Below are 24,676 nucleotides of genomic sequence, written 5' to 3' on the forward strand. Positions count from 1 at the left end.
ATATAAAAAGCTCTTTTATCTAATTATATATAGACATATTTCATATTTAATTTTGCAATTATATGTTTAATTTTATATATTTCTATATAATTTTATATTGTTATATATAAAAATTGTTTCTAGGAAAAATAAGATATTTTATGGTGACCTTTACTTTGACGTAGGGGTCAAATTTAGAGGTCATTTCAAGATCAACTTTTATTAAACAAAACCCTCTATTTTTATTAGATATTCTTGTAGCTTATCCCGAGAATTTTCCAAAACACTAATAAAATATTTTTTGATGTACTTATTGAGTTATAAAAGTTTGAAGTGAACAATTCTTTTATAAAATTGACAATATCTTGTAAAACATTCAATTTTCGTTATACATTTATACTTTTTATGCACGGAATAATGAGACCAATCAATAGGTGCAAAGAAAACACAGTTGCAAAAGACGTATGTAATTTTCAAGAAGCAACTGCCCAGCAAACAACATAATTGCTATATAACACGTAATTCGTGCATGTAACATGTAACATACACGTTAGTTGTAATTTCCCACTTATGGATTCTATTATTTATTGTAATTATAGATAGGATAGTGACTTAGCGAAAGATTATCTTTCGGCATCCTACAATATCGATGCTATCTGGGATGTAATTACAATATATAAATAACATATGTCATATTACAAATGTTACATCTATGAGTGAGAAATTACCGTATATGTTACATGTAACATGCACGTTATATAGTATTATATACATGTAACATAGCAGTAATATTTTGTATTTGCTGGGTGCATTTTCTTTACACCAAATTAGTCTCATTATTATGTGCATAAAAATAAAAAATATGATAACGTAAAACTGAATATTTTACAAAGATATAATTTTATGTTAAACAATTGCTTCAAATCTTTATAATTCAAAAAGTACTTCATGAAAAAATGTTTTATTATAATGCTTTGGAAAGCTGTCGAGATAAGCTACAAGAATATCTAATAAAAAATAAAGGATTTTAAGTTGACCTATAAATGATCTCAAAATTTGACACCTAGGTAAAAGTCAACACCTTTAGTATTTTTTTCATAAGACCACTATTTTCGGAGATAATTGGCCATTGCCAGACTTTTGAATCACCATGTACATATTATATATATGTTTATGCATAGATATATGCATCTATATACATATATATATATGTATATATTTCTTACATATATAAATGCATGCAGAAATACATATATACAAATACATATACACATTTGTGTATGGTATAAGCATACGTGTATGGTACGTATATTGATATTACCTGTAATTTTCTATAAATTACAATGTATGCAGTACGCACAATTCGCTTTTCTCCTCTTATCAATAATTGAGAAAATAGCAAATATATTCAAATAACCAGCTGTATATTTTTATATAATATAACAGAATATTATATAATATACAAAACATTTTTATGCATATATAGAATGAAATGGGCCCCTCCATCGCCCATTCCCGTGAGAACGCAACCATAATATATGTATTTTTTTCGTCTCTCCGATTTTTGCAAATGAGACATTTGTATTAGACACTTTTTTGCAACAATATTTATTAGAATTACACATTTCTAGTATAATGATAAATTTTCATTAGTTAGGAAAAGGTGACAGTTTATTTTCTGCTATAATTTTTAAGAAATGTTGTCTCATACGTTTAACATCAGCAGAATATGTCTCATTACAAGAATTTCCTCCTAAAGCTATAGTTGTAGCAAATGCGGCAGCAAAGATCCCACAACATATACCATCAGGTTGTGTTTGAACGTTTTCAAATATTATATTATTTTTATTTATTTGTGGATAACGGCGATGAATGTAATTTATTTCTTTAGCCTTCAATGTTTCGTATGTACAGCCAGATAGACTGTCGTACACTCGAAGCTTGGTGCCGTCAAAAGAAATACATCGCCAGTGATTACTGCAATTTCCTACAATAATTTGTAAGCTTTTGTCGTTACAACTTGCTTCAATTATATGAGGATATTCCAAATATTGCACACTTTGTGTCTCAAAACAAGAATTCTCTCTTATGACGCGCAAAAATCGGTCCAATGATTCGTCATTTATTTGACTATCTAAAGGTAATACATTTTCCTTTACTGAATCAAAAGGAGCAACCCAATTATCAAAAAATTCTTTTTGCTTTGCCATATCGCATTCTGTTAGTTCTGTATTTTTTGAGTAACTAACTACGATGCAATCATCTTGTTCTGCATTCAAAGCAGTTGCTTCAATTGATGAAATATTTGATTTCTTTTTTTTGGCAATATTTTTATCTTCTACATTACACTGTGGAAGACTCGTTTGTTTTCTTTTTTTAGCTACTTCTTGTTGAGCTTCTATTATATAGCTTGGATTTCTAATTGGCATATGTCGATTATGCCGACTGTCCAAGATTTCCGGAAGCATGCAATGGTAATAGAAACGTGTTAAAAAGGGCAGCATTTGATTACTCCAAAATACAGTGTCCCTATTAACACGTACTATTTTCAAGCTTTTTGGCGTCCACACAGCGAAAATACAATAATCTCGCTGCGTTATATTTAACTGGCCTTGAATTTGATAGAAAAATCGGTGATTTTGATTCATTTTATCTGGATTTTTCTTATCAAAGATGCCTTTCAAATGGGGCAATATTTTTATGGCCTCTTCCGCTGTTAAATGCTCAGCTGATAAAGGACATTTTATTTCTACCAGACCATCTTCATTTATGAGTCCGTCTGGAGAAGCACCCAAACACGGATTTTTAATATCAATAAATAATCCGCAAATTTTTATCTCTTTTTTTAATGTTACGGCCAATTCTTTTCTCGCAATTTTTTCCATTTCGCGACCATATTTTATAGCCGCAGTATCAATAGAGGGAGGAAATAAAATGTTTTTTACGGTTGCGGCGCAAGACGTTGTCGGTCTCATGCGACATACAGTTCCAAAATTAGACGCCGTCAACAGTTCCTGTCTCAGTGAATGCCACAAATCTGAATCACTTTGCTCTATTGTATTACGTTCAATTTGTCTCCAATTTTTCCCATTTTCAAACAACTTTTCCAAATGATTTTGTAGAAGTTGTTCAAAAACCTCGGGTAGAAGATCAGGTTTTTGTGATTGCGGACCGTAATGACAATCTGTTCCTGACTTGCTTTTACATTTTTGCCGTCCATCAATTTTCCGAGATTCTCTAGTTCTTGCAACTTTAATTTGTCGTCGCTTTTCCAGAATCTCGACAGTAGGAGGAACATTTTTATCCATGCTTTTATGCATTTCCGTAAGACCTTGTTTCGAATTATATTGCAAAACTGCCCCCGCAACTCTAGCATTGTAAGAGCCTCGGTTACTAAAATTAATGCGCTTACCAGCAATTTCTTTGCAGATTATCGAATTGAACGACTCTACAGGATTGTTGGTGTATTTGTACAACAAACCGTCGGAATAAGCGCTTAAATATATTATAGCCTTTTCTACTCTTTGGTAAAGATCGTGTAATTTGAGAAACGGTACATAATTTTTCTTCGTTTCATCAAGGTCACATATACGACCGCGTTCCTTACATCGTTTATGTTCACCAAATATATGACTAGGAATGTTTAATATATCTTTTTGTAATTCTCTAGCTTTATCATGGTGAGGTTGCTCTTGTTTATTTCGTAAATCAATTGCTTCTATCACTTCTGTTCGTATGTTCATAATGTTGTTTTTTACAACATTTCGTAGCTGGACAAAACCGCGCTTTCTATGCATTTTTGGCTGAGTTGTCCCTGCTACCGCCTGCAGCTTTTTGCATAGATTGCGAAGCAAATGATTCGTGCATTCTATTTTTTTCACGGTCACCATTTGTTCCCGATATGGTCTGCTATCAATGATGGCCTGATAGACGCTGCTATCGCCATCGGCAATAACTGTTCTAAAAATTAATCCATGCATTTCCAGGCTACTTTTAAAGCCTTCTGCAATGGCATCGCTCTCCATACTTGTGGAGCTTGCGTTACGATCGAAATTTTTATAGCATTTATGCTTTTTTGGTTCGATTCTGTTTCGTTCCGCTACATCGCATATCGTGCAATATTTATTGCGGATACCGATAAAAAGAACTTTTTTCGTGTGGTAACCAATTAAAGTACCAACACCGGAAAGAGAATCGTAGGCGTGGCCGTACGATCTTTTACTCCAACTACCATCAGCTATTACAGTTATGTACGGAATACCGTTTATAACATCGTTCCTTTCGAGAGCCAGTTGCTTTTCAGTTTGGCCAGCCATTTTCATATTTTCCATGGCTGTTTTCTCAAACTCGTCTACTAACATATCTCGATTTTGCATATAACTTTTATCGGACATACATTGAATATTCATAGCTGCACACAGCTCTTCCAATTGGGCATAGCCAATTCCCACTGTAATAGTTCCTATTGCAGCAGCCATATCAATGCTTAATATTTTCGGATCTTTGGGTTCTGACCAGAATTCGGCTTCAGTATTGCACATTTGGCATTTGAAAGTAAAATGCGTCTTAAACTTTTCGGTTTTAGTTTTTATGAGTTTCCAATCTTTAAATTGGCACTCTATTCCTTTATATGATTATTAAATAATCTCTGGAGTTCTTTCCATACATGAGAAAAGTCGACAATGCGACGGCCTTCAGGCAAGCTTTCCTGGATACGATTTATATCCAGAGAGCCTTTCTCGATAACAAAATAATCATCTTCGCAAAGTTCGATATCTTCATTACAAATATCTGTTTCAGAAATTGACTCCAGGCATTGCACTTTTTGAGTACTAACTTTAGAATCTATTGTATCGAAATCCAATTCCACCGATTTTTGAAAATCGATGGATTCATTGCTAGTATTTTTTAATGTGCTATTCCTAGAGTCATTTTCCTCTTGGCCTTCGGTTTTAGTTTTTATGACTTGCCAATCTTTAAATTGGCACTCTATTTTTTTCATATGATTATTGAATGATCTCTGGAGTTCATTCCACATATGAGAATAATTGACAATGCGACGCCCTTGAGGCATGCTTTCCTGGATATTATTTATATCCAGAGGGCTATTCTTGATAACAAAATGATTGTTATCTTCGCAAAGTTCGTCATTTTCATTACACATATCTGTTTTTGAAATTGACTCTAAGCATTGCACTTTTTGAATACTAACTTTTGAATCCATCGTATTAAAGAATAATTCCACCGATTTTTGAAAATCGATGGATTCATTGCTAGTATTTTTTAATGTGCTATTCCTAGAGTCATTTTCCTCTTGGCCTTCGGTTTTAGTTTTTATGATTTGCCAATCTTTAAATTGGCACTCTATTTCTTTCATATGATTATTGAATGAACTCTGAAGTTCATTCCACATATGAGAAAAGTCGACAATGCGACGCCCTTGAGGCATGCTTTCCTGGATATTATTTATATCCAGAGGGCTATTTTCGATAACAAAATGATTGTTATCTTCGCAAAGTTCGACATTTTTACTACACGTACCTGTATTTGAATTTGACTCCAGGCATTGCATCGCGGGTACTAACGATTGGATACTAACTTTTGAATCCATTGTATCAAATAGCAATTCCGCCGATTTCTGATTATCGATGGATTCATTGTTAGTATCCTTAGATGTGCTATACCTGGAGTCATTTTCCTCTTGTCTCTCTTTCTTCAGCATCCGTCGCCTGCAAAAAAGAATAATGTTAAAATATTGTTAAAAAAATTAAATGTATCAGTTATATAATTATCAAAAGATTTTTGAAAAATAAATGCAGTCTCTTGTTTATAAATCTATATCTTATTCAAACTATATTATATTATACAATAAAGTTTCAATATAAATGTTTCATTTTTATACTAAGCAGAGGATACATAAACCGTATCTGATGTAAAGAAGCAGTTTACGAATAAATAAGTCTGGCATAAAATATCTTCCAGAACGCACATGCAAATCGTTTTGGGAGAAGATATTTTAGAAGCAACTAACAGACGAATAAATCGTCTCTGATATAAAATATCTTTTTTTAATAACCAGAACGCACATGCAAATCGTTCTGGGAGAAGATATTTTTAAAGCAACTAACAGACGAATAAATCGTCTGTGATATAAAATATCTTTTTTTAATAACCAGAACGCACATGCAAATCGTTCTGGGAGAAGATATTTTTAAAGCAACTAACAGACGAATAAATCGTCTGTGATATAAAATATCTTTTTTTAATAACCAGAACGCACATGCAAATCGTTCTGGGAGAAGATATTTTAGAAGCAACTAACAGACGAATAAATCGTCTCTGATATAAAATATCTTTTTTTAATAACCAGAACGCACATGCAAATCGTTCTGGGAGAAGATATTTTTAAAGCAACTAACAGACGAATAAATCGTCTGTGATATAAAATATCTTTTTTTAATAACCAGAACGCACATGCAAATCGTTCTGGAAGAAGATATTTTAGAAGCAACTAACAGACGAATAAATCGTCTCTGATATAAAATATCTTTTTTTAATAACCAGAACGTACATGCAAATCGTTCTGGGAGAAGATATTTTAGAAGCAACTAACAGACGAATAAATCGTCTCTGATATAAAATATCTTTTTTTAATAACCAGAACGCACATGCAAATCGTTCTGGGAGAAGATATTTTTAAAGCAACTAACAGACGAATAAATCGTCTGTGATATAAAATATCTTTTTTTAATAACCAGAACGCACATGCAAATCGTTCTGGGAGAAGATATTTTTCTTTTTTTTGTTACTACTGCAACTTTATAACTATTAGTATTACTATTGTACTATTGTAACTACTACTTATTATTACTATAATATTTCTACTACTAACAACTATTTAAAATAAGCAAGAGACTGCTTTATATTTCAGAAATTGTTACTTTTAGAAAATATGTATATAATGTAAAAAAAATTTATAACAATTGAACCCCATAAATATTGAATAAGAATGAAGGCAGTGTCATTACAATATCGCAAAAAATTTTTATATATAGATGGAGAAAATCTTGCAAATTATAAAATCATCTTTATTTTTCGAATGATACAAAGTTTCACTGTGAATATCACGTTGCAGGACATCCTGCGTATATATACACATACATACATACATACATACATTCATATATATACATATACATATATATATATATATATATATATATATATATATGTATATATATATATATAAATGTATGTATGTATGTATGTATGTATGTGTATATATACGCAGGATGTCCTGCAACGTGATATACACAGTGAAACTTTGTATCATTCGAAAAATAAAGATGATTTTAAAATTTGCAAGATTTTCTCCATCTATATATAAAAATTTTTTGCGATATTCTAATGATACCCCCTTTATTCTTATATATATATATATATATATATATATATAATATATACACATACATATTGATTTATTTAGCAATCTATCTATCGAACTATCTATCATCTATCGATCAACCTATCTATCTATCTATCTATCTATCCATCTATCTGTCTCTTCTCTCTTTTCTACATTGCATTATTTTATATATGTACACGTATATAATATTTTTTTAAAAATATTGTACATTACAAAAGTAATTAAATTTATAATCTAATAATATATAAAAATCTTTTAAGAATATAATGATTACAAAGTTTTAGTAGATAATTTTTTGTAATAAATAAATGATTTATATGATTTATTCTTATCTAACTCTACTGCTCTGTGTGTTTTGATAATAATAGCATTATTATGTATTCAATCTCTAAAATACTTTTATATAAATCATTACAAAGAATTATTTACTTTGTAATCATTTATAATTATTATAGATAGGCCTGTTCATACACATACACACACATATATATATTGTGTGTGAGTGTGTGTATGTGTATGAACAGGCCTATCTATAATAATTATAATTGATTACAAAGTAAATAATTCTTTGTAATGATTTATATAAAAGTATTTTAGAGATTGAATACATAATAATGCTATTATTATCAAAACACACAGAGCAGTAGAGTTAGATAAGAATAAATCATATAAATCATTTATTTATTACAAAAAATTATCTACTAAAACTTTGTAATCATTATATTCATAAAAGATTTTTATATATTATTAGATTATAAATTTAATTACTTTTGTAATGTACAATATTTTTAAAAAAATATTATATACGTGTACATATATAAAATAATGCAATGTAGAAAAGAGAGAAGAGACAGATAGATCGATAGATAGATAGATAGATAGATAGGTTGATCGATAGATGATAGATAGTTCGATAGATAGATTGCTAAATAAATCAATATGTATGTGTATATATTATATATATATGGAGCATTCCACGTGAAAAGGGCCCACCTAAAAATAAACTTTTTAGGATTTTTTAAATAATCGTGGAGACTTGTTAGGGTACATATTGTATGAGGTTAAAGCAAAAAAAAATAAGGATTATATGCCTCATATCCAAGATATCGAAGGTAGAATGTTTTAAGTAATTTTTCTTTCTTTGACATTTATAGCTAAAATTATAATATATATTGAATTTTTATAGACATGATTTTTTAAGATTTTTCCCGTACTTTCAGATGAAAAAGTTAATTTTAGTGAAAATTTTTTATTACCATAAAAAAAATCATTTTTTTAGTTTGAAGTAAATAAACGGAAAATTATATCCACTTTTAAAAATCTAGAAAAATTCTCAAAAATACTTCAATATATGTAGAATATGATGCCATAAAGGAAATTTTGGGATCGCAATGGGATCTACTCGAAAACGAATATTTTTTTCAAACAAAATAGGAGTTTTAGACAAATTTCAACTAAAAACTCAATGATGTCAAATTTTTAATTAATCTAATTATTTCATACTACATGAATAATATATTTTTAACAAACAGCTATAAAAAAATAATTTTGAAATTTTTTTTATATTTGTTTTTATTTTTTATATTTTTTATATTTTAACATTTTTTAAACTTATTATTTCTTCTTTTTTTGAGAAAATAAATCTTCTTTTTCATCAAAACTAAATTCTTTTAAAATTAAATGATCGTTTGCAGGAATAATTGTATGATATTTTAAGGTACCTGGAATTGTTTTTGCTAAGGTAAATCTTGGCTCCAAAATCTTATTTAATTTATTATGGTTTGTTTTTGAACTGAATAAAATGGTTGTTTCCTTTAGATTAATTTTTGCCCACATGTATAAATACAGTATAAATACATGTATAAATACATGTGGGCAAAAAATAATCTAAAGGAAACAACCATTTTATACAGTTCAAAAACAAACCATAATAAATTAAATAAGATTTTGGAGCCAAGATTTACCTTAGCAAAAACAATTCCAGGTACCTTAAAATATCATACAATTATTCCTGCAAACGATCATTTAATTTTAAAAGAATTTAGTTTTGATGAAAAAGAAGATTTATTTCCCCAAAAAAAGAAGAAATAATAAGTTTAAAAAATGTTAAAATATAAAAAATATAAAAAATAAAAACAAATATAAAAAAATTTCAAAATTATTTTTTTATAGCTGTTTGTTAAAAATATATTATTCATGTAGTATGAAATAATTAGATTAATTAAAAATTTGACATCATTGAGTTTTTAGTTGAAATTTGTCTGAAACTCCTATTTTGTTTGAAAAAAAATATTCGTTTTCGAGTAGATCCCATTGCGATCCCAAAATTTCCTTTATGGCATCATATTCTACATATATTGAAGTATTTTTGAGAATTTTTCTAGATTTTTAAAAGTGGATATAATTTTCCGTTTATTTACTTCAAACTAAAAAAATGATTTTTTTTATGGTAATAAAAAATTTTCACTAAAATTAACTTTTTCATCTGAAAGTACGGGAAAAATCTTAAAAAATCATGTCTATAAAAATTCAATATATATTATAATTTTAGCTATAAATGTCAAAGAAAGAAAAATTACTTAAAACATTCTACCTTCGATATCTTGGATATGAGGCATATAATCCTTATTTTTTTTGCTTTAACCTCATACAATATATACCCTAACAAGTCTCCACGATTATTTATTAAATCCTAAAAAGTTTATTTTTAGGTGGGCCCTTTTCACGTGGAATGCTCCATATATATATATATATATATATATATATATATAGATAGATAGATCGATAGGGAGATCGATAGATAGTTCAATAGACAAATACCTAAATAGATAGATTGATAGATAGATATATATATATATATATATATATATATATATATATATATATATCAATCTATCTATTTAGGTATTTGTCTATTGAACTATCTATCGACCTCCCTATCGATCTATCTATCTATCTATCTATCTATCTGTCTCCGTTTCTCAGTCTCTTTGTATTCCTCTCTGTCTTTCTGTCTCTTCTCTCTCAACATGCACACGTAAAAATAAAAATTTTGTATGATTATAATTGATTATAAAGTTTTAGTAGATAATTCTTTGTAATAAATAAAAATTATTTTTATGAAAATATTTTATAATACTATTATAATCGGAACAGAGCAGTAGTTCGATAAGATATTGAAAGGAATAATTTTATTTGATTATATAGATATTGCATATATACAAGATGTTTTCGTAAAAGTGAATAATTTTTCATGGACATATAGAATCCGTTTTTATACAAGTATCGCGATGCGTTATAAAAAAATTTTTATAGGAACTTACAAGAGTATTTTTATTTGTTTTATGTCTACTCGAGATAGCCTGCTAGAAATTATAAATGTTTATTGTGCGCATATAGTAGACAAATATAAATAAATATATAAATTTTATATATACATATAAATACTCACAATATCTATATAATCAAAAATAAAATCTATCTCTTTCAATACAATCTTATCTAACTACTGCTCTATTCCGATAATGATAATATTATTATCTGCTCAATGTCGAAAATACTTTCATAAAAATCATTTATTTTTTACAAAAAATTATGTACTTTATAATCAATTATAATTATTACAGATCGGTCTCTCTTTTTATATATATACAGGGTGTCCTGCAACGTAATGTCCACAGTAAAATTTTATTTTCTTGGGATCATTCTAACAATAAGTCAAAAAGTACACGTATGCCCTAAAGTCAATTACAGAGAAAAGACGAAATTGCATATAATAAGATAAATATTATTTATTGAAAATAATAATTTTATTTATTGAACAATAATATTATAGAATTACTTTATAAACTGTGCGATAATATAGATCATAAAGGTGTTTTTCTCGAACTTGTGTGGTAAAATAAGGCATACATTGAATCGTTGAGAAATTCATCTTCAGCACGCTAAACAGCAATCAAAATTTGAATTTTCGTGACTGGCATTACAAAAAATAATTACATACGTTGTCATAGTAAAAAATAAATAATAAATAAATGTGTAAATAATAATTAAAAAATAATTTTTAATTATTATTACAAAAATTAATGTTTATTATTTATACATTTATTTATTATTCATTTTTTTACTATAATAACACATGTAATAATTTTTTGTAATGCCAGTCACGAAAATTCAAATTTTGATTGCTGTTTAGCGTGCTGAAGATGAATTTCTCAACGATTCAATGTATGCCTTATTTTACCGCACAAGTTCGAGAAAAACACCTTTATGATCTATATTATCGCACAGTTTATAAAGTAATTCTATAATATTATTGTTCAATAAATAAAATTATTATTTTCAATAAATAATATTTATCTTATTATATGCAATTTCGTCTTTTCTCTGTAATTGACTTTAGGGCATACGTGTACTTTTTGACTTATTGTTAGAATGATCCCAAGAAAATAAAATTTCACTGTGGACATTACGTTGCAGGACACCCTGTATATATATAAAAAGAGAGACCGATCTGTAATAATTATAATTGATTATAAAGTACATAATTTTTTGTAAAAAATAAATGATTTTTATGAAAGTATTTTCGACATTGAGCAGATAATAATATTATCATTATCGGAATAGAGCAGTAGTTAGATAAGATTGTATTGAAAGAGATAGATGTTATTTTTGATTATATAGATATTGTGAGTATTTATATGTATATATAAAATTTATATATTTATTTATATTTGTCTACTATATGCGCACAATAAACATTTATAATTTCTAGCAGGCTATCTCGAGTAGACATAAAACAAATAAAAATACTCTTGTAAGTTCCTATAAAAATTTTTTTATAACGCATCGCGATACTTGTATAAAAACGGATTCTATATGTCCATGAAAAATTATTCATTTTTACGAAAACATCTTGTATATATGCAATATCTATATAATCAAATAAAATTATTCCTTTCAATATCTTATCGAACTACTGCTCTGTTCCGATTATAATAGTATTATAAAATATTTTCATAAAAATAATTTTTATTTATTACAAAGAATTATCTACTAAAACTTTATAATCAATTATAATCATACAAAATTTTTATTTTTACGTGTGCATTTTGAGAGAGAAGAGACAGAAAGACAGAGAGGAATACAAAGAGACTGAGAAACGGAGACAGATAGATAGATAGATAGATAGATAGATCGATAGGGAGGTCGATAGATAGTTCAATAGACAAATACCTAAATAGATAGATTGATATATATATATATATATATATATATATATACATATCTATCTATCAATCTATCTATTTAGGTATTTGTCTATTCAACTATCTATCGATTTCCCTATCGATCTATCTATATATATATATATGTATATATATATATATATATATATGTATGTATGTATGTATGTGTGTATGTATGTGTATGTATGGATATATAGAAAATGTTTATAAATAAACTACCTGTACATCCAGCCCTTCTTGAAGGAAACTCTATGTCTCGTAAGAGGCAAATGTTTGGCGTTATATGTTTGTTCTATGGTGTGGACAACACACAAACTCAATAACACACTAAAAAAAACTAACTATATATAATAAATATATAGTATGTAAAATTTGACAACGATACGTTGTATACGCTGCTTTGTTTTTACGCGTATGAACGTGTATAACACCGCGCGACGTGAGTGAGGCGTCGCGCAGTAGATCATATCAACGTATAATGCGCGCGGATTACTGTGGTACATACATACTACTGATACCGCGCGAATACGAAAGATCTGACGCGCATTTTTACGTACATAATAAATCGGAATATTTGATAAAAAAAATATATATATATATGTGTATATATATATATATATATATATATATATATATATATGTGTGTGTATATATATATATATATATATATATATATATGTATATATATATATATTTTTTTTTTATCAAATATTCCGATTCGTTATGTACGTAAAAATGCGCGTCAGATCTTTCGTATTCGCGCGGTATCAGTAGTATGTATGTACCACAGTAATCCGCGCGTATTATACGTTGATATGATCTACTGCGCGACGCCTCACTCACGTCGCGCGGTGCTATACACGTTCATACGCGTAACATACGTATATATATATATATATATATATTCAGCATTGCCCGACAGCACCAGGTTAATAATCCCCGCACAGGGCCCAGGACTTAAATTTTTGCATTTTTTTTTTTTGAATAAACTAATTTATTCATGAAATTAATAAAATTATAACAAGAATATATAATAACAATATTTTTAAATTGATCAATCTATTGGTTTAATTTATCGTCATCGAAGAGGAAAGCAGGAAAATCTTCGATTACGTTTATTTGACAATCAAATATTCGAAACTACATATGCTTTTGTTTTGTAATTGTCAATTTATCTTTGATTGAATTTGCTCGATAAGAAAATTAGTTATATTTAACAATTTTACATTATAAATGTTGATAAAAATTCAAGTTGTGAACTTTGACTTCGGAATCGAGCAAATTCAATGGAAGATAGTATCGACAATTTATCATTTGATCGAATATCTGATTGATAAGAAATAAACATAATCGTAGATTTTCCTTTCCTTCCTCTTTGATGACGCGATAAATTGAACCAATATATTGATCAATTTAAAAAAATTATTCTTATTATATATTCTTATTAGTTTGATAAATAATTATTTTATTCATAAAATAGATTGCAAAAATAAAATCTTGGGCTTTTTTGTACGTGGATATCATTCTAATGCTACGGGCAGTGTGGGCACATTTGAAAATCTATATTTATAATTGTGCAAAAAATATATAATTATATATTTTTTGCACAATTATAAATATAGATTTTCAACTATATATAATTATATATAATTATATATTTTTTGCACAATTATAAATATAGATTTTCAAATGTGCCCACACTGCCCGTAGCATTAGAATGATATCCACGTACAAAAAAGCCCAAGATTTTATTTTTGCAATCTATTTTATGAATAAAATAATTATTTATCAAACTAATAAGAATATATAATAAGAATAATTTTTTTAAATTGATCAATATATTGGTTCAATTTATCGCGTCATCAAAGGGGAAGGAAAGGAAAATCTACGATTATGTTTATTTCTTATCAATCAGATATTCGATCAAATGATAAATTGTCGATACTATCTTCCATTGAATTTGCTCGATTCCGAAGTCAAAGTTCACAACTTGAATTTTTATCAACATTTATAATGTAAAATTGTTAAATATAACTAATTTTCTTATCGAGCAAATTCAATCAAAGATAAATTGACAATTACAAAACAAAAGCATATGATTTTTCGAATATTTTTAATTATGATTGTCAAATAAACGTAATCGAAGATTTTCCTGCTTTCCTCTTCGATGACGATAAATTAAACCAATACATTGATCAATTTAAAAATATTCTTATTATATATTCTTATTATAATTTTATTAGTTTCATGAATAAATTATTTTATTAAAAAAAAAAAAAAAAAAAAAAAATTTAAATCCTGGGCCCTGTGCGGGGATTATTTAACCTGGTGCTGTCGGGCAATGCTGCATATATATATCCTGGTGCTGCGGATATATATCCTGGTGCTGCGGATATATATCCTGGTGCTGCCGGCGGTGCAGGGGGGGGGGGGGGAGAGCGACATTTATCGCCGTCATCATCCTCGCGTCCGCTGGCAACGACGGCCATCGCATCATGCGAAAAAGGCAATGTCCTACGCGGACTTGAACCCTGGTTCGCACGGTGATAATCCCACGCTCTAAATTGGCGCCACAGGACTCTTGTATCAATATGGATTTTTATGAGATATTTGAATTAAAGAGAAATGTTTTAGTAAAAATATTATTTATCCACTTATTTCAAAAAGATAAAATAAAAAACAAAACTACTTTTATCTTTTTGAAATAAGTGGATGGTTTATATATTTGTTCTATGTAACGAAACGTAAAACAATTTATAGTATTATTGGCGCTATATACGTTTTATGATATCAATATGGATTTTTATATTTGAATTAAAAAGAAATATTTTTTAGAAAAAATTCGTCCACTTATTTCAAAAAGAATACAAAATAAAACTACTTTTATCTTTTTGAAATAAGTGGATAAATAATATTTTTTCTAAAAAATTATTTTTAATTCAAATAGCTCATAAAACCCCATATTGATATCATAAATCGTATATGGCACCAATAATACTACAAATTGTTTTACGTTTCTTTACATAGAAAAATATATACACCATCCACTTATTTCCAAAAGATAAAAGTAGTTTTATTTTGTATCTTATCTTTTTGAAATAAGTGGATGAATAATATTTTTTCTAAAAATTATTTTTTTTTAATTCAAATATGTCATAAAAATCTATATTGATAATATGAATCCCGTGGCGTCAATTTAGAATTTAGAGCGTGGGATTACCACCGTGCGAACTAGGGTTCAAGACCGAGAAAAACTTTTTTTTGTATAATATATCAAACATGTTTTTTTTTTATTATATACATTTATAATTATATATGATTATATATAATTATTATATGTAATTATTATATATAATTATTATATATAATTATATATAATCATATATAATTATAAATGTATATATAATTATATATAAATACAGGGGCGTTCCAACCCGGGTGTGCAAAGAGTGCAGGGCACACGGGCGCCACGGGGGCGGCACACTCATGAAAATTTTTTCAAAAACAAGTCCTACCTCTTAGAAAATTGTTTATTAAAAAAACTTTTTTATTGAGTCCTTTTAAATCGAAATATATAAGAATATAAAAAGATATAAGTAGAGGCGGCAAATTTAGTGTGGCACCCCGGTGACCCCGGCGCCAAGTACCCTAGGAACGCCCCTGTATAAATAAAAAATTCTCCTGCAATCTTTCAAAGTGAAAGCGAAAGACACAGGAAAGAAAAAAAAGTAACATTCAATATGTGTGTGTGTGTGCGCGCGCCGTGCGGCAATATCTTATTTGCAAACAAATAACAATCAGCCGCGCGGCAACAACGCACGAACTCGGAAGATGTGCAGTCCACTTTTCGTCGCCAAAGAGAGAGGAACCAAGATGCCGCGACGTAAGTATTTCATATAATCTCTCTCTCTCTCTCTCTCTCTCTCTCTCTCTCTCTCTCTCTCTCTCTCTCCCTCCCTTTTTTATCTAATAATTTTTTTTATCTATTTTAGCAAGAAGTGAAGGATACGTCATCCCGAAGAGGAAGACAGTAGACGCGAAGACGGCGACGGCGCCGCTGCCAGCAGACGCGAGGACGGCGACGGCGCCGCTGCCAGCGAAGGCGAGGACGGCGACGGCGCCGCCGCCAGCGGATGCGAGGACAGCGACGACGCCGCTGCCAGCGGATGCGAGGACGGCGACGACGCCGCTGCCAGCGGATGCGAGGACGGCGACGACGCCGCTGCTAGCGGACGCGAGGACGGCGACGGCGCCGCTGCTAGCGAACGCGAGGATGATGATGACTCCGCTGCCAGCGGACGCGAGAATGATGATGGCCCCGCTGCCAGCGGACGCGAGGATGATGATGACCCCGCTGCCAGCGGACGCGAGGATGGCGATGACCCCGCTGCCAGCGCAAACAGTAAGACAGGTACTATTATATGTAATATTTTTTTACACACACACACACACACACACATATATATATATATATATATATATATATACACAGGTTGCTATCGATTTATTTAGCTATCTGCCTCTCTGTCTATCGATCTACCTATCTATCTATCTATCTATCTATCTATCTGTCCCTCTGTGTTCCTGTCTCTGTCTCTCTGTTTCTTCTCTTTTCTACATTGCATTCTTTCATATCTGCACACGTATATAATAATTTTCAACATTACTTAAATAATAAAAATAATTATATACATACATATATACATACATACATACATATAAATATATATATATATTTTCATGTATGTATGTATGTAATTATTTTTATTTAAGTAATGTTGAAAATTATTATATACGTGTGCAGATATGAAAGAATGCAATGTAGAAAAGAGAAGAAACAGAGAGACAGAGACAGGAACACAGAGGGACAGATAGATAGATAGATAGATAGATAGATAGATAGATAGATAGATAGACAGGTACATAGCTAAATAAAACGATAGGTATGTATGTATGTATGTATATATCCGATCTTTTTTATACACCCTGTGTATGTATATTTACACACACATACACACACACACACATCTCTGTGTGTTTTTGTCTGTCTCTTCTTTCTTTTCTACATTGCATTTTTTCATACATGCACACGTATATAATAAAAAATATTTTTTACATTACATAAATAAAAATAATTACATACATGTATGTATGTATATATGTATGTAATTATTTTTATTTATGTAGTGTAGAAAATATTTATTATTATATACGTGTGCATGTATGAAAGAATGTAGAAAAGAAAGAAGAGACAGAGAGACAGGAACATATATATATACTATATATGTATATATATATATATATATATATATATATATATATCACTCAGAAAAAATCGTCTTCAAATGATACCAGGAATCTGCCATAAACTTTTTCGCCAATTCTGGGACACCCTGTATATCTATACATACCTGTATATAAATATGTATATATGTAAATATAAAATTTCTTTTTTTTTGCAGCGAATTAACACCGCGGTACGTAAGGCGGTGAACAAGGAGCGGGCGCGTCAAAGAAAATACGCCGATCGCCGCCTTCATACTCCTGCAGCACCAGGATACGTGCTTGCGCCGCCGACAGCACCAGGATATATACCGCCAGCAGCACCAGGATATATATATGCACCGCCGACAGCACCAGGATATATATATGCACCGCCGACAGCACCAAGATATATATCCGCACCGCCGGCAGCACCAGGATATATATATGCACCGCCGGCAGCACCAGGATACGTGCTCGCACCGCCGGCAGCACCAGGATACGTGCCCGCACCGCCGGCAGCACCAGGATACATGTCCGCACCGCCGGCAGCACCAGGATACGTGCCCGCACCGCCGGCAGCACCAGGATACGTGCCCGCACCACCGGCAGCACCAGGATATATATCCGCACCGCCGGCAGCACCAGGATACATGTCCGCACCGCCGGCAGCACCAGGATACGTGCCCGCACCGCCGGCAGCACCAGGATACATGTCCGCACCGCCGGCAGCACCAGGATACATGTCCGCACCGCAGGCAGCACCAGGATATATATCCGCACCGCCGGCAGCACCAGGATATATGCCTGCCTAGATTTTTATTTTATAATATTTTTTTTTCATTTTATTACATATTAGTCACACTTTTTTTTTTAGTTATATATAATTGATGACAATATGGTATAAGGTTTTTTTTATTTTTATATGGTATGATGAAATGTATTTTGTAAAATTGACAAAATAAAAAAATATAAAAGAATATTTTATTTTATAACAACACCTGCCGAGAGATAAGTTGTAGAAATCTCTACTTATAAAATAGAATATTGTTATTTCACATTGTGTGAGATAGCACGGATGGCATATTATATATATATATATATATATATATATATATATATAATATGCCATCCATGCTATCTGCTCACACAATGAGAAACAACAATATTCTATTCTATAAGTATAGATTTCTACAACTTATATTATATATAATTATTATTTTATTTTATTTTACTATTTATTATTTTATTTTATTTTATTATTTTATTTTTTATTATTTTATTTTTTTATTATTTTATTATTTTATTATTTATTATTTTATTTTATTTTATTATTTTTTCTTATTTTTTAATTTATTTATTATTATTTATTATTTTTTATTATTATTTCTACATATATATATAAGTATGTAGGTATATAATATGCCAATATTATATATATGTATATATATATATATATATATACACATAAATATAATATTGGCATATTATACCATATTTTCTCTCTCTCAAATCATTCGCATACAATTATGAACGAGCAATTTGAGAGAAAGAGAGAGAGAGAGAGAGAGACTGTGTATCAGAAGACAAGGCAGCATGAGAGAGACAAAGATAATATGACTGTCTGTCCTTGTCTAACTGCACGATTGCAGCTCCATCTATCGCGACATCGCGCAACTAATTTTGTGCTCTGTATTATTCCCAAATGTCATTTCGCACATACACATGTGAATGAAATATTCCATAACCAAGATCTTTTTTATTAGACTTCTAAACTTATTTCTGCAAGCTCACTAATATTCCTTTATGCAATCTTTTCCGCGAAGTGGTCTTATTTTGTACGTATAAATTGTGAAACTTTTATACAAGCAAATATTGTTATGACGTGACGCGAGAAGCCAGAAAAAAAACTCGTATTTAAAAATTTTTTGTCTTTTTATCACAAATTGAGACAGCTTCGCAGTTTATTATTGTATTAACTTTAATCGTGGAAAAGCATTTGTTATTCTATTAACGCAATAAAAACTTCTTGGTGTTGGAAAATATAATCGGTTCGGCCGATAATAGTAGACCTCCGGCATCCCCTTAAGTTGCATTTTTTCCCTTTATCTTTTACTTTATTTATTAATATATTAAAAATAATATTTTAATTATTCTAAGTTTTTAAACATGTTAATATTTAAAATAATTTTCTAAATATAAGTTGTATTTTTTGTAGAACATCAAATTAGAACAAATTAAACATTAATAGTGATACTTACCATCTGAAGAATGGTGATATAAGGTTTGACCGGCATAATGATCGCTTGAATACGCGATCCAAATGTTGCGAGAAAATAATAGATATACATAAATACATGCACAGTACAATTAACCATAGAGACAAACGTGGATATCTCTTCTGAGTAGTACCTTACGATCAGCCAAGCAATCACCACACTTGACATGTGATGGTACAAATGCAAAATCGAAAGCTGCTTATCTTTCTTTCTTAGTATAAACATTATTGTCACTGTGCAATCAGCTATTTTTACCAGTAGGACCCACCACATGATTTGAGTATGCTGCAATCAAATTTCGAATATTAATGTGTTATATATACAGGGTGTTCAGTGACTCCCGCATCACCTCTCGTGGGTAGGTAGAGCAGGTCAAACCGAATAGAAAAGTCCTGTACTATTTTGCGAAATTCTTAATACTTAATGGAAAATTAATCAATAAAGATCGATTAATATAAGCACGCCTACAAGCGCGCGACGAGAAGAGACAACCCATATAATTACACCGGTTCAGTTCGACTGGTCATCGAACGTGTATAAGCGCCCCTCCTCCCGGTTCACCGCGCGCTAAGCACTGGTGTAATTATTTGGGCTGTCTCTTTTCGCCGCGCGCTTGCAGGCGCGCTTATTGGCCTGCTCTACCTGCCTACAAGAGATGATAAGCGAGTCACGGGACACCCTGTATACATATAAGTACTGTCTGTCTATCTGTTTGACCGCGAACTATTCCTTCATTAATGGACCGATTTTCTCGAAATTAATACCAAAATCAATAAAGTAAAAAAGGCCAGCATAACGATCATTAAATAGAATATAAGAGTTTTAACAAGGCCCTGTAATATAAATATAAATTTAACGTATAAGACGGGCAACAAGAGCCAAATCGCGGATGACAATGCGTTATCCTAACGAAACTAAATAATTTTCCGTTAGAATTAAATACCGGTGCACAAGGTTACTTTGTCATTCTAATTTTCATTCAAACAAGGTGAATATTGTCGGTATTATACAGGTTTTGTTTTACTGTTTTTAAATTTTATTATGCATTTACGTTTGGATTAACATTTTTTTTGTATATAATTTTAATTATTTTTTGCGATGAAATGTATTAAATTTAATTATTTTTGTAACTTTTTTAGATTTTTTTTGAAAAAAGGGTGCAGATAGCCAAACGTTGTATTTTTAAATATTTTTTATAATAAATGATTGCCGTTTTGGTCGACTTTCCCCCTTTTAGAAAATAACTGTTGTCAAGCGTAAAAAAATTAATTTAATTACATGAAAAAAACTGTATATAATACCCATTTTTTTCTTAATATTAACTGCTTGTTGTGAAAAAAACTTTGACAACAATTATTAAAAGACTTTTTTTATACCGAGAAAAAAACCGATTTGAGGAGAATAAAAACAAGTTTTTTTCGTGTTTGTTTTGTTAAAATAGATTCAAGTAACGGAAATAGGTGGACCAAATATTTACTTCTTTTTGTTCATTTAAACCATTAATTGTCTTTTAATATAGATAGTTTCAGAGATAAATCTTTTAAAATATTCTTTTCATGGCTATAATTTTTGGATTTTTTCCAATCGTATCGTGATCCGTTTTGTAATATTTTGGGACACTACTGGTGTTTTGTCTCATTTTTTTTTTAAATTAACTTAGTTCTTTAATCGTTTTAAACTACCTTTTTATCGTTCTACAAAAAAAGCCGAGCAGTCTTTACTTTCGTTTTTTTAATTACGTTATTGTTAGATTCTTTTGGAGTGGCACTTTTATGTACTTTTATAATATTATGAAATTTATTAAAACATTTATATTTCTTAATAAAGTCTAACAATCCGGAAAGAATTGCTGATGTGTTAAGTTAATTTTTATGTACGGAATTGCTATAATTTTTGTTTTTTTATTAGATTGGTTATTATCAATATTATTATGATCTAACTTTGTTATATTAGTTTTTTATTCTGACCTTAACATGCTTAAACATAAAAAGACGGAGGATACCCATTTTTTAGTAAAATTCTATTTTGTTTTATAATGGTACTGTGAATGTGACAAAAATATGGCTATATCTATCAAGCTATATAAGAAAGGAAAATTGGCGGAAGTAAGAAAAACGGAGTTTTGATGTTCCAGTATGTAAAGTTGGTGGAAGGTGGAAGTGAAGAAGAAGATTAAAGTGGCAGAAAAGTGAAAAAGTGAGGAACGAGGAATGCGTGAAGAAAAGGAGAAAAAGTAAGGAAGTATAGAAAGACGAAAAAGGAGGACAAAGCTGGAGGTAAGAGTTCGTAAAGGAATGCTTGTGTAACAGTGGACACGTGGCGAATACGGAGAAAACCACGGCAAAGGAGAGGAAAAAGAGTGAAGCGGAATGAGGGTGCAAGGAAAAGGAGAAGGAAAAAGAAAGGAGGTTAAGAAAGTAGGTTGATGAAGTGAAAAGTGGAAAAAAAGAAGATGAAGAAGAAGGACGAAAGGAAGGACGCGGAGAGGATGTGGGAGAGGAAGTGCAACGCTAGCAGAAGATCGGTAAGTAGGAAGAAAAAAGAAGATCCTAAAAAAAATCATAAAAATGAAAAGGTCAGGCCATGTTTCAAAGAAGGTACTCAAAAAATTTAAACGATCTAATAATAAATTATCACGAAAAGTAACTGATATTTTATCAAGGTGCCAGTTCAAAGTGAACGTACGTAGAATGTATATTATCTAAATTTAGTAATAATAATATTAACCATGAAAAAGTAACTGTGATATTTATTCAGGTGCAAGTTCCATTGAATATACATACATATAAGTAAAACTGATTACAATTTGAATTCTAGAAAATAAGTGCGATATGTTATTCTTAGTGCACAAAATATAATAGTCGTTTATAGAGATTTGATTTGAATTTATACTAGCCCGTACAATGAAAAATAATTGCTCGTAATTCCAGAGTACCAATTTGTTAATGACTCAGAAAAATAACATGGCGGCCTGCTCTCAAAAAACTTTCGATGGGTAGAATAAATAATTGAATAAGAGTTGTGAAAATTGTATAAATTAAAACCTACAATCTTTCTTTAGTAAAATTACGAATTTTTGTATCAACTTCCGATTTGTGGTATACCGTATTTTCAGGGAGTAAGTTATTGATCAGAAAACTTGGCCTTGTTTGCTCGAAACGGGTGTATATTAAGTAAATTTATAATGTACATTCTCAGGTCACTACAATAAAGCTATACGCTTAAAAAGTTTACTGATTATTTGTCGTAATATACAATAAAAAAATTACATATTAATTATTCAGATACAAGTGAGAAATAATATCATTAAAATATATAATACAAAAAAAATTTATCAAGTTGACTCTGAAAAAGTAAGTGACATGGTTCTCAAGTGCAAGGTTCATTTGAACTACAATTTCTTCAGAAACACAGAAGAAAAAGGTATTTGTATATAGTTTTGTATATTCCTCGTTGTGTGTGGTAGAGCTTTTAAAAAATACGTTGAATCCTTATTCTAATCTAATCTTCTTCTAATGTAATACTTTTCGTATTCAAATGTTGTAGTAATTATTCTGTAAGAGCTTCCGACATTATTTCTAAATGGACATCGAGAAACATCATAGTTTTTTGAGAGCAGGCCGCCATGTTATTTTCGGAGTCATTAACAAATTGGTACTCTGGAATTACGAGCATTATTTTTCATTGTACGGGCTAGTATAAATTTCAAATCAAATCTCTATAAACGACTATTATATTTTTGTGCACTAAGAATAACATATCGCACTTATTTTCTAGAATCAAATTGTAATCAGTTTTACTTATATGTATGTATATTCAATGTGAACTTGCACCTTGAATAAAATATCACAGTTTACTTTTCATGGTAATAGATTATTACTAATTTAGATAAGATACACTTTACGTACGTTCACTGTTGAACTGGCCACCTTGAATAACATATCAGTTACTTTTCGTGATAATTTATTATTAGATCGTTTAAATTTTTGAGTACCTTCTTTGAACATGGCCCTGACCTTTTCATTTTTATGATTTTTTAGGATATCACTTACTTTTAAAGTACAGATATATAGAGCAGCTTTCTAGTAATTCAAGTATCACAAATATATGTATTTTCGATTCTTATCACATAACTTTGTATAAGGTAACAATTTATGCAATACAGTTCAAAATAATTGAATATATGGTGATATATGTACATATATAAAATAGATAATTATATTATAGTATACATATATATTTTATTTAATCATATATGTATATGTTTGTATAATTGTAAATAACTTTTAACGATACTTGCACATTTATTTCAATTGCAACAGAATGAATTTATATTCTTGTATGAATATTGAAAATAAAGAATGGGCCCCTCCATCGCCCATTCTCTCGTGAGAACGGCACCATAGTATTTTCTTTCTTCGTCTCCCGATTTTAACACGACATACATAAATTTTCTGTCTGATAATTTTTTTCTGGATGATACT

General features: G+C 29.9%; 2 protein-coding genes across 2 annotated transcripts; one reads left to right on the top strand and one right to left on the bottom strand.

Annotated features, from left to right (window-relative positions):
• Nucleotides 1-1,444: 1,444 nt before the first annotated feature.
• Nucleotides 1,445-5,892, bottom strand: LOC146722245 (uncharacterized). Its single transcript, XM_085485148.1, has 2 exons — nucleotides 5,355-5,892; nucleotides 1,445-4,608 (listed from the first exon to the last, which is right to left on the bottom strand). The coding sequence occupies exons 1-2, from the start codon at nucleotides 5,699-5,701 to the stop codon at nucleotides 1,629-1,631; spliced, it is 3,327 nt and encodes a 1,108-aa protein (XP_085341274.1). The 5' UTR covers nucleotides 5,702-5,892; the 3' UTR covers nucleotides 1,445-1,628.
• A 10,073-nt stretch (nucleotides 5,893-15,965) lies between these two features.
• On the top strand, nucleotides 15,966-18,837 carry LOC146722246 (uncharacterized). Its single transcript, XM_085485149.1, has 3 exons — nucleotides 15,966-16,534; nucleotides 16,644-17,062; nucleotides 18,114-18,837. The coding sequence occupies exons 1-3, from the start codon at nucleotides 16,483-16,485 to the stop codon at nucleotides 18,726-18,728; spliced, it is 1,086 nt and encodes a 361-aa protein (XP_085341275.1). The 5' UTR covers nucleotides 15,966-16,482; the 3' UTR covers nucleotides 18,729-18,837.
• Nucleotides 18,838-24,676: the final 5,839 nt, after the last annotated feature.

This window comes from Nylanderia fulva, unplaced genomic scaffold (genome assembly GCF_048542155.1).
Source record: "Nylanderia fulva isolate GAGA-0341 unplaced genomic scaffold, ASM4854215v1 Scaffold343, whole genome shotgun sequence".
Taxonomy (NCBI): Eukaryota; Metazoa; Arthropoda; class Insecta; order Hymenoptera; family Formicidae; genus Nylanderia; species Nylanderia fulva.

Coding starts and splice junctions, on each gene's coding strand:
- LOC146722246 (XM_085485149.1), top strand. CDS start 16,483: ATGTGCAGTCCACTTTTCGTCGCCAAAGAGAGAGGAACCAAGATGCCG. Junction 16,535..16,643: donor AGGAACCAAGATGCCGCGAC/GTAAGTATTTCA, acceptor TATCTATTTTAG/CAAGAAGTGAAGGATACGTC. Junction 17,063..18,113: donor CAGCGCAAACAGTAAGACAG/GTACTATTATAT, acceptor TTTTTTTTGCAG/CGAATTAACACCGCGGTACG.
- LOC146722245 (XM_085485148.1), bottom strand. CDS start 5,701: ATGCTGAAGAAAGAGAGACAAGAGGAAAATGACTCCAGGTATAGCACA. Junction 4,609..5,354: donor AGTTCATTCAATAATCATAT/GAAAGAAATAGA, acceptor TTAATAATCATA/TAAAGGAATAGAGTGCCAAT.